Source organism: Buceros rhinoceros, unplaced genomic scaffold (assembly GCF_000710305.1).
Source record: "Buceros rhinoceros silvestris isolate BGI_N320 unplaced genomic scaffold, ASM71030v1 scaffold38877, whole genome shotgun sequence".
Taxonomy (NCBI): Eukaryota; Metazoa; Chordata; class Aves; order Bucerotiformes; family Bucerotidae; genus Buceros; species Buceros rhinoceros.
Window position 1 is genome coordinate 9,821 of NW_010423443.1, and position 11,651 is coordinate 21,471.

Consider the following 11,651-nt stretch of genomic DNA (forward strand, 5'->3'; position numbering starts at 1 on the left):
GGAAAACTTAAAATGAGATTCCTGTGAAGCTGGTTTGGCTATTGAAGCAGGGGTTCTTTGCTAGTCACTGCAGCATGTTTTTGGGGAAAATATCTGTTGGCCACAGAGGTGGGCAGTTGTCAGGCCTCTTTTCCTGAGTTTCAGGCTACTTACCATTCGTCAGATCTCCCTGGTGAGTCCTACAGTATGCTTATCCATTTTCCTTTTTCACCTGCCCCACTGCTGGAGTCAGATAGCAGTTTTCCTGTTCTGTAGTGTTTTAATGGACCTGTCCTCAATAACCCTTCACCTAAAATAATGGTGAAACCTACCATTTCTTGTTGCCACATAGTTTGCCTTGCTGTTGTGTTATGCTCCTCCCTTTGCCCTATATCTATGTTGTCTGTTTTGATTTTAGGCTCTGGGGCATAGGCTGATTGTTGTTATGTTTGTACAGAGTGCCTTTTGCTGTAGGGCACCATTGTTACTTGGGCTTTGGGGGTTTATTAAATGTGATTTATCATATTGCTTTCTTCTGGAGCTTTTTGGAGGCCTTTATTAAGACTTCTCTGAAAAAAAAATCTTGTGCTGCTTCTCTTAATTATGCTTACATTGATCTCTAACCCTCTTTGAACCTCTTCCTCTCCTTCTTGCCTCCTCATTCTTAAAAAAAAAAAATTGCTTTAACTGCAGCATAAATTCTCTTTGGTTCTGTATAAAATATTGAAGTGTGTTTTGCCTTTGATGGCATTCTTCTGCTGCAATCCAAATTAAATATTCAGATTGCTCCTGGTGAAAATAGTAGGTGAGGGTGGCAGAAAAAACCTTCTCAGGTTTAACTGAAGGCAGTGCTATTTGGTAGTATGCTTTAAATACATGGCAAGGGCACTTTTAACTTTTTGCTAGCCCTTTACTTTGTAAACAACATCTTGCATATAGTGGATTTTTTGCTGACCTTTAAAGGAAAATGGTTCAAAGAATTACACTGTTGTGCTCCCCACTCTGGTATCAAGACCAACTGGAAACCACAACTGCTATTGCTGATGCCAGTCTCTTAGCATGAGAAAAAATAGATAATGAAGGTTATGAGCAAAGGCGTTCTAGATTATGATGTACCTCATGCTTTTCAGAAGGAAAGATGTATCCTTCTCTTACCTTAGCTGACTCAAAGGAGTATAGAAAAGACTTTGTCTGTCTATCCAAAAAATAAAAAATATAGCTATGGTATTTTTATTATAGGACAATTCGTCTGGCAATGTATCTGAAGGTGATTGCGCCACAGACAACCAGGAGGATTCTTTTCAGGGAAGACAAAAAACAAGAGACAAAAGTGCTACTCCAAGAAAAGATGGTTCCAAACGTTCTGTATTATCCAAATCAGTTCCTGGGTACAAGGTAGAAGAAAAAAGCCCCTAACTGAACTTCTTTACACACCAACCTCTCCCTGAAATATTTGTTTTTCAATAATATGGAACTTCTGCTTGCTGTACTTCACTAGCTGCTCTCCTGTTGTGTGCTCCATCTGTTTGCTTCCTTACTTCCATTTTGCTTTTGTTTCAGGCAGGGCTTTCTTTCACCCTAGCTGTACGGTGGCCTCTGTTTCTGTTAACTTCTGAGATTCCCAGGCAGTAACACCAGAAAAACCCACTGTGGATTTGCCATTGGAACTCTACATCTTATTGTCTGCCTTAACATAGCAATCAGAACTACTTGCCAGTTCAAAACTAGCATTCAGTATCCGTTATCTTTTTTTGTACTATTTAGTATGGCAGCATACCAAGAGATCTGTGCTGTAAAGTGCAGCTATGTGTCTGAACGTATCATTACGATGGTCAGTTAAAATGCAGCCTTTCATCCTGAGATGTTACGATCTGCAGGATGGAAGACGAGAAGCTTACTACAGTTGTGTAGGCAATACCATGTAACTGCTCTAACAGTATATGGAAAATAGCTTTTCATGTAGTTCATACTATGTAGAAATGTTTGTGGGAAATACGCTTTTATCCAAGCTAAAAACTGTGAGGATGTGAAGACATTTCAGCTGTCCAGCAGTGATCGCCAAGCCTAAGACCCGAATCTTCAGTATTACTGTATAATCTCAGAAGTTAAGATAAAACAAGATTGAGATAAAACTGCTTTCCGGAGGAAATGGGAATTGACATGCGTTATTCATGTGGTGTTATTCTGCATCCTGAGAGAGGATATCTCAATACAATGTAACACTTTTAAAGCATATTATTGCCTAGTCCTGTCCCACTGAAAGGAATGAGAATTTTCCATTGACTTACATGGGAACAGGAGTAGGCCCATAAAGAGGGAAAACACTACAACTGAGATAGATAGGGTGAAGAATTGAGCAATCAGGAGTGCTTGTTCAGAGAGGTTATGGAAAAAAGATCGGTTTTGTCCGTGACAAGATCATACATACTGAGAAGCCGTCTCAGCACAAGTGAGCTGCTGATGGCTTGCATTATATATACATAAGTATTTACTATCAGTATTTACCAAGTTAATAATAATAAACTGTAACTTACGTTAAGAAGCTAATTTCCAGCAAGAATTGGACAGCTTTGGTAATTTTTCTCTACATACTGTACCTGTACAAATTCGTAACAGATAGCTCCAGTTGTGTTTTATCTTTTCAGGAACTTATTAAGAAATATGCAAACTATGGAGATTTAGACTGTGGTACCATATGTATATTTTTTTATATGTAACTTTGGAAATTGTTGTAGACACAGAATGCATACCAATATTCCCATGAACATGAAATCCAAAGATGGAGCTTGAAAATTTTCTTTAGCTTCAATTTGACATTAGACGTTGTGTGCCACTGGTTTACGGAAGTTTCACTTAGCTGTGAGATGCCCAAGCGTTTGATTAGTCCACTCTATTTAATGGCCTTACAAATGCATAGAGAGAGAACTGGGGGAGCAGAACTTTGCAGAAAGTTCTGAACTTCTCATTGTAGAAGAGGAATGGTAGTAGACAGCATTGCATTTTGAAAATGGATTCAGCGATTACTTGCAGGTTCAAAGTCTCCGACTGTGTTAGTAACGAAGTACTGCTGTATACTTAGGGTGCCACACCTTTGCAGTGTCAGCGTACCCTGCAGCCATCAGGCTGTTGGTAAGTCAAAGGTGGTGATGTTGTGTTCGGAGAGTGAGAGGATTGGCTTTCTTGTTTGTGCGAACTTCTAAACGCTTTCAGTAAACCGAGTAACATGAGCTGTTTTAACTAATGAGAGAGAAAGATTCTTGTTTGTTAGTCTATAAAAACACCAGATACTGATACACCATATGTGCCTAAATGTTAAGGCACTTTGAGCTGATGGCTTAATCGATTTAAAATGTTGTCCCTGTGAATTCTAAATCTTTGTAATAATTTTGTTCTGTATCGTTCTCTAATATTTGTCTATTTTTGTAGGACAGTAATCTTTTGGTTACATGGAGTTAAAGTTGAAGGATAATTGCTATGGCATCAACATACAAATGTATAGTTATAACCACATTATGAGTATTACAGGATTCACACATTTCCACTGAGTTATTTTTGAGTAAAAGAAATAGTGTATTTTATATGGAGCCATTTTTATTGTCAGTTCTTTAACAAAGAACAGTTGGCATGCGTTTTACATTTTGTCATGTTGGAAGTAGCAAGTCTTTGTGGCTGCAGGGCTGGCTACTACAGTTGCACACACAGGGTACTGTTAAAAGTACAGGAGATTTTTTGCACACGAAACTGAAAGGTATTGAGAAACTATATTTTGCAACACTTTTGTTTCAGGTCACTGTGTATGAAAATGGAATGCTTTGCATTCAGAGTAGGACCTTATAAAAATGGTGTAGTTGGAATGCTTACGTTGAGAGCTGCAGCACAGCAGCATGGAAGTGAAAACTTACAGAGCAGGCAGTCGTCATTTTGACCCTGCATTCATTTTCTCTCCCTTCCTCATCCTGGTAAGATGAGGTTGTAGAACACAAAATTTAATCAGATGGGATATTGTGACTTCCCATGAGGATTTGATAGACTTTCTTTCATAGCATTTCTAAAAGCCATTTGTGGTGGTAGAACTCGAACCAATTTGAAATGTGAATAGTCTTGCATTTTTATTTTACTTTTTATTTTTATAAAAATACTTCCATACTGTTGGAACTTTACTATTAATAGGCTGTGATTCTCACCCCACCGACGTGCACGATTTCTTAACAAACACAATTTAGTGAAGTAAGACTAGGTGGAAGCATTGTTACTAAATGCATCTATACCAGTGTCTAACTTGAGAGTTACATGTATCAGAGTGTTGACTGCACATACCCCAACGCAGGTCAAGAAGCAGCTCGCTTTAGTTTTGCTGGAGTACCAGGGAGTATGCTGCTGTACATTAAAGGCACGAAAACATAAATCCGTAACAAAATAGAAGTCTGATTAGAAAAGTGCACTTGCTATTCTAGAAAGGCTTGGTTTGTGTAGAAATAGATAAAAACACAATTAAAAAAATTAGAATGTAGACTAAACAACAGAAGGGTAAATGCTGCAACACTGACGAGGTTTAAGCATGTGCCACTTCTGTTGGGAGGAGCAGGGTATAAAGGTATAACACGCAGGACACAGAATAGGTAATAGTGAAAGAGTTTATGTGTGGTTTTGCTTCCATTATATTTATTATTTTGTAGAGACGTTTGTGAATGTTAGTCTTCTTTTATTGTTTTATGATATTTATGTATAAAACAGGTTGACTCTGCTTTTTTAAAATAAATAAGCAAAAAAAAAGTCTGTATGAATGCCTCTGTCATCTTTTGAAGGAAGTTACTTATAGACACTTGGTATGGTATTTTTTTTTCTTAAATAAAACTCTTTAGGACAGACAATTTGAAGCAGATCGTAGCCATGTTTTAACTTAAAAAGCAGATTGAAAACTTCAGAAAACTTAAAGCAATGCATCCCGAATACTTAAAAATGAGTCAAGGTATTTATTATCTTGCTAGGTGGTAGGAAGAAAATGACTGAGGAAATACACATGCTTAAAGAGAAGATCTTGGTAATTTTCATATATATATCTATTTCTGGTTTCACTTTTATTTATTTGAAAATTAAACTTCATCCTTTTCCCCACGTGATTGGTAGCTGACTGGGACTCTTCTTGTTCGCTGACAAGCCATTCGTTTCTGTAGAAAACCGGATGATGTGCCTTGAACTCCCTTTACTAGCTGCATCTTTGCAGCCACATTTTTTTTTAAACTCTGGCACTAGTTGATCTGACGTCAGTGAGTACTATATGTTATTTTAAACCATCTTTCTCACTAATTTCATTATGCAGGGGTCAAAGCTCAACGATGTAACTACTACGTTTCTGAAATTCGTAATGCCTTACTTCTTGGTCCTCATCTGCATAAAACTCCACTGGTGTATCTCTTGTGTTGGGATACAGAATGCATACACAAATGTTGCTCATCGTAACAGTCTGCTATTTCTGTCTTCTCTTTTAAATGGATCTCAGGGACCCATATACACTCCAGATGATCACTTAGAAGGTGATGAATGTAAAACTGTAGTTAAATGCAAGGGTGTGTATTTCTTACAGCAATTATGACTGGATACAAGAAAGAATGGTAAAACAGAGAGCTGTGTGCAGCATAGCTAACTAGGTATTTTGACAGTAGAGAGAGAGAAAAATCAAGTTTATTGCTTTTGTAATTAATTCTCTACGTTTAGGGACAAATGTAATGCAAATGGAAAATTGTATTAAGTTTCTTCCATAAACAGGAAATCTGCATGGAGATTCATAAAGAGGTATTCTATATTTGAAAAAAATACTGAAATTTTTAATGCTATGTCACATTTAATTTACATTGCGGGGAATGTTAGCTGATGAATTTATAGGAAGAAGCAAGTATTTGCTTTTGCTCCAATTTAATTTACATATAACTCACTATGTGTGTCAAATGCAAAATTTTATGTAGTTCATCTCTGACTTTTTTTCAGTGCCACTGCTTGTCAGTTATTGTCATATGTTTTAAGTTTTACACATAACAGTTCATTAATTTTGAGAGCTAAGGAGATATATGACATTTCCTTTTAAACCTGTAAATTCTTCTGGAATGAATTTATAGCCCTCTTCTACCCTTCCAGCCAAAGGTCATTCCAAATGCTATATGTGGAATTTGTCTGAAGGGTAAGGAGTCCAACAAGAAAGGAAAAGCTGAAGCTCTTATACATTGCTCCCAGTGTGACAACAGTGGTGAGTATCTACGTACACTAAGTGGATTCCGAAGGGGATTTGTTTGGCAGATCTTTTTGTGGAAATACTTAGTGTACTACGCTTGTGGACCTACTGTTCAGTTGCCTTTCCTGTCCTTCGTTGAGACTCCATTTAACATTAAGTGTAATAGCACGTTCAGTGCACTGGGGGATCTCGCCAGGAGGTGAGCTAAGCTTCAGCTTCAGTAAAAGCAAACAGTCTAACTGATTTCAAATCTCATTTCAGACATGAAAGTAATAATACTGGTTTTAATCTAGGCCACCCTTCTTGCCTTGATATGACCCCGGAGCTTGTTGCTATGATTAAGACTTATCCTTGGCAATGTATGGAGTGTAAAACATGCATTATATGTGGGCAGCCTCACCACGAAGAAGAAATGATGTTCTGTGATGTATGCGACCGTGGTTATCACACTTTTTGTGTGGGGCTTGATGCTATCCCTTCAGGTAATAAAGTAAGAATTAATTCTTCCCTTCCCTCCTCCTCTGAGACTTGGACTTTCTCTGTCAGAATTAATATATGTGTTGCTTTTGAAAGAATTACGTTAAAACAAGAGTGAAGGGTACGAGTAAGCAGTACTGTCGGAAAGCATTCACACTGTAGGACACAATTTTTTTTTTAGTAAACTTTATTTCTGTATATTTGGTTGTGCACAGTTTAACCTGGCAATTCCTGTATAGGAAATATAATTGTCTTTTACAACAGAATTGGAACAGACTCACTCAGAACTTAGGTGGGTTTTTTTTTCCATTTCCACATTTACCTCTTTTATGAATTCGTAAGAAACCTGTAAGGAGGCTGTATTGCTGCATATTGCTGGAGTATAGCTTTCACATTAATAGAGCGTTTGTGCTATTATTTCAGTTCCTGAAGTAAAAAGTAGCTCCATTTTTTACATATTTGTAAACACCTTTTAGACACCTGCCTTCCCATTTTTTTCTTAAACATCAAAGGTGGAAGTGAAGTACCTAGATGTCAGGCAGCCTGTACCTTTAAATTACCTGGTCACTCATGTCACCTGGCCAACTCAAGGCATTGTAAGGAAAATAACTAGCACTACTCTTGCTTTTCACAAAGTACTAAATCCATGGTAAGTTCTTGAACAGGTATTCAATGGCTGCAAGTTCTGCAGCCACAGTGTTCCTGGTAAGAACAGCACTTCAGGTATGCTGTGCATTCCCATTGTGGGAAGCACTGGCACTAGCTGTCACCTTTGCCACAGGTTCTGTGGTGATTTAACTTTCAGGTTTGACCTAAGGACAGAATCTGAACAAAACAGATTGTATTGCTACAAAACTAAAATGATCAAAGCAGCCTTTATGATTCCAGCTGTTGTAATATAAACAGTTAAATACTTCTGCTCTTTGCTCAACCTTTTTATTGTTCCCTCAGTAAGTGAGTGGGAGTACAAGGTCTTGCTGATAAACCCCTGCCAGCTGTTTAATCCACGCTGCTGGGCTGCACTGAAATAACTGACGCTGCTTTGGGGAAAGGGACCCTTGGCCTGTGGCAGAGAGCAACATTCCCCATTTCTGCTCTGAGTCACAGCCCATGACCTCAAACTGTAGTCATTCACGTGAAAATAGAACTCACAGACTCAAGCCTCATTTGTCAAGTTCTTTCCAATAACCACGTCCTTAGCAGTGCTGGTGCTTCCTGAGGTCCATAAAGACTGGTGCAGCCAGCTGTTACGTGTCATCAGTCTGCAAGGAAGGGAATGCTGTACACACCGCTTTCTACACCTTTTAGAAAGACGCTTACATTTTAAAGAAAAGCACTGGCTGTTTCTATTAAAGGAAATAGTGCAAACAGATGAGCACCTGCTGGAATGGTGAAAGTGCGTTAACTAGATGAGTGAGTAACAAAGTTAGTTTCCCAATAATTGCTAACTTTCTTTTCTTAGGTCGCTGGATTTGTGATTGTTGTCAGAAAGACTCTCCTGTACCCAGAAGAGGAGGAAGAAGGGGGAAAAACAGCAAGGAGGGCTAAAAACTCCCCAAAACTTGCTGTCCAAAACTTAACTGCACAAATTAAAGTGATACTTTGGTGCTATTTAACCAACCACTCTAAGAGGAACAATACCACTTTTTTCTTTTTACCAAATAAACTTTTAATTTTGGCTATATAATTATTTTTTTGTGATAGAAGTCACTAATCATGTCCTGCCAGATACCTAGATATAAACAAGCCAAATTCCACTCAAAAAGAGAAGGCTTTCAGTAGTGAAATTTAAGTTGTATATGCACCGTTTGTATAAAACTGTAGTAACATACTTGTTTATTTCAGTGCACTTGTCAGTAAGCTCTGTGAAAAGAAAACTACAGAGCAATTAAATATATGCTATTTGCATAGCAACTGGTTATTTTGAAAGACTCAACCAAAGCAAAAAAATACTCCTGGAAAAACTAACTTTGAAGGAAGAGTAGGCATGACTGACCTTCTTACAATGTACTGCAAATTCCTTCCAACAGAAATTTTATTTGCAAGCTAATGACTTATTCATAAAGATGTACTAAAAAAAAAACCTCAATCACAAAAATCTATGAAGGGAGCTGTAAGAAAACACCTCTCAAGTTCAGGATACTGTATGTCGCGTTGCTTTTAATGAGGAAAATGTGGCATTGACCAGTAACAACAGCTGAAGGCTTCCACTGCCTGCAGTAACAGTGAAGGAGTAACGTGCACTTCAACTTCATTTGGGTCATGGATTTGCAGAGGTGATGAGTGACTGGACAGACCTCAGCTTGACAGATGGTTGACGTGGGGAGCACAAGCAGTCAAAATGCAGATCACCTATCCCCTTAGTGGACTGATTGATTGGTTTTGACTTCCTTCACCCCAAGCTTCTCAACTTGAATACACTCAAAACCCATGGCTAATTAGTTTTAGGGGAGATACTTGCTGATTTTATTTTTAAATATGCTCTGAATTGAGAGAGGGCACTGAAGTGCAGCAGTTTATTTCACTTTATAAAAACCCAATAGAAAACACTGAATTGGAGCTGATTTTCCTAAGCACCTGTTTAAAGTGAATTTAGATCCCGCCTGTACATTCATTTTACATATAGGGGAGGATTTACAATATAAAATTAAATATGGCTTTCCCCCCCTCCCCCCCCTTCCTCTCTGGTTCAGGAAAGTAACCTGAATACCTCTTCAGGAAACGTAACAAAGAGTATTAAATACTACAGCAAGTAATTCATGTTTTAATTTCACAGGCAGAAGTGTGACTTAGTCCAGTGTGTATCCATTTAAAAAAGAATTTCAAGTATTAATTTCAAGATTCCAATAAGTATAGTCCAGAAAAGAGACTCCTCATCCTGAGATGCATCTTCTGCAGACTCAGAGTGTTTCCGGTTGGCCTCCATTTCCTCGGGGCTGTACGAAGCCTCGCCAAACGGATACTGCACAACTGTTTGATCGTAGTATACTTTCATTTCAAACTCGCTCTCCAGGTGAGAGGGATGACCGTAAATCCCGATTCCCACGGGCCGGCGGAAGTGTGCAGGTACGTGGACAACATCTTGGCCACAAGTTACAGACTGTAACTCATATTCGTCAAAGCTGGGGTGAAGTGTCATGTCAGATACATATAAGTCTGCATCACCTCTTAAACTCCGCATCTGAAGCACAATCTTTCCCTCGTGATTTAGTCTCAAATAGCTGTAGTTCCCTGCTCCAATCTGACCTTGAACAACGTGAAGAAGAATCCATTCCTCAGGTACATCCTCTTCCTCAGAGGTATTCACCACAGAGAGTACTTGAGCTGCGACAAGTATTAGCAGGATTCTTCTCCAGAGTGCTGCCATGGCCTTACGTTACGTTCAGACTCGTTCTGTGTCCTCTGCAACTACCTTGTGAACATGAAACATAATTCAGATTTTAGTACATTCCATTCTTGGAAGGAATCAAATTTCTTTTTTCATTTGGTAATTTTTATAAATCCCGTCTAGTCCATACAAAGTTATATAACTTAATTATGTTCATTAACCTTTTTTATAGTAACAAACTGTTGCTGAGATTCAGAGGTTTGACTTTCTTAAAACAGAAATTATTCAGGCGGGTGTTCTTTCACCCAGAACTGACATAGGGACTGCAGTTCCATTCTACCTGCATACATGCCAAATTTGACAGATACCCAGGAGAGATAAAACCCAATAATGATTTTAGCCTCAGTTTAAAAACAACAGTTTAAAAAGGCTTTGCATGCTTGAAGACACTGAGCTGTGCATGAGGTATTTAGGGCATGCTGCTAGTTCTCCTCTCAACTTCAGAAGACAGCACAGGTGCAAATCTGGATGTGTGCATGAAGCAGCATGTATTCGGACTAGCACTGGGAAGGGAGTTAGACATAAACCCAAAATTTCTAGCAAGATAATACATTTCTGATTCTTGATTCTGCTGCATGGATGTTTCTAGGACTAAACTTGGCCTATTTTCCCTCAGAAAATGCATTTACTTTCCTGAAGATTTTGTAACCGTACAAATGCTCAGCTCTTTACAGCGTTTGCTTACAAACAGAAGGGTCAAGTTACTGGGGCAAGGGGGAGATGGAGAGCACTGCTGCACGATTAAGGCTTTGAAACCCTTTCCCTCCCTGTGGCACGCTCCCAGCCAGGCTGCCCGAGCGTGCCCGCAGCACTCTGGTCCCTGGGACAGTTGCAACAAGCGTATGTGCACACACAGCAGCAAACTCTGAACCTTGCTGAAGGCTTCCACAGCGTAAGACTGAATTTGACACGCAAATCACAGTCAAGTGTAGGAGCCACAAGTATACACACGTTCATGTGGGAGAGGAAGACTCTCATCCCTCCCATAAGGTCACCTCCAATTATCTTAAACATGAAAGCAACCAGTAGGTTGTTTTGTACCCTGCTAGCATCGAAACAAACTGCATTAATTCCACTGGGGTGTCACTTAAACCTCAGGAGGTTTTACAGTTAAACAGATCTAGGGAAAAAAATAGACAAGTATTTCTACAGTTCAAAGTTTTCTGCCCCAGAGGCCTCTCCACTGCAAGGCCACAATTCTGCAACGACAGCATAAAAGGAGAGAGCACAGCATTCGCAGAACTTGGCAGACTGAGTAAACACTCTCGACAGTGACAGGAAAACAACAGCCTTCTGCCCTTTGTCTCCCTGCATCAGAGAACTGACGCTCTGCCACTTTTACATCACAGCGGTGATGGGATATCCGAGTGGAGGACCAGGAAAAGCTCCACATCTGAGCAGACAATAACTAAGTTACCTAGGGACAAACGAGAGCGTTCTGGCGCTGGGACAGCACTTGGGAGGAGCGGCGACTTCAGGAGACCTTGGACAGAGACACGGGCGCCTCTGCCCGCCCCCGCGGACTCCCGCCTTCCCGGCTGAGGCAACGGCCGGCTCCGAGGGTCGCGCAGCGACTCTGCC

At 39.5% G+C, this 11,651-nt stretch overlaps 2 protein-coding genes across 2 annotated transcripts in view; one reads left to right on the top strand and one right to left on the bottom strand.

Moving 5' to 3' along the window:
* Positions 1–8,230, top strand: part of PHF10 (PHD finger protein 10) — a 15,747-nt gene extending 7,517 nt beyond the window's left edge. Inside the window, exons 9-12 of the mRNA XM_010140419.1 lie at positions 1,219–1,374; positions 6,112–6,220; positions 6,499–6,687; positions 8,145–8,230. Of these exons, the coding sequence (XP_010138721.1) occupies positions 1,219–1,374; positions 6,112–6,220; positions 6,499–6,687; positions 8,145–8,230 (540 nt within the window). The remainder of the gene's footprint in view (positions 1–1,218; positions 1,375–6,111; positions 6,221–6,498; positions 6,688–8,144) is intronic.
* Positions 8,231–9,299: 1,069 nt separating this feature from the next.
* On the bottom strand, positions 9,300–10,073 carry LOC104497201 (chromosome unknown open reading frame, human C6orf120). The gene has a single exon (XM_010140420.1). It carries the CDS (start codon positions 10,047–10,049, stop codon positions 9,492–9,494), a length of 558 nt encoding a protein of 185 aa, XP_010138722.1. The 5' UTR covers positions 10,050–10,073; the 3' UTR covers positions 9,300–9,491.
* Between the last annotated feature and the right edge of the window lie 1,578 nt (positions 10,074–11,651).

Excerpts from the sequence above, each read along its gene's own strand:
- LOC104497201 (XM_010140420.1), bottom strand. The coding sequence starts at position 10,049 with ATGGCAGCACTCTGGAGAAGAATCCTGCTAATACTTGTCGCAGCTCAA.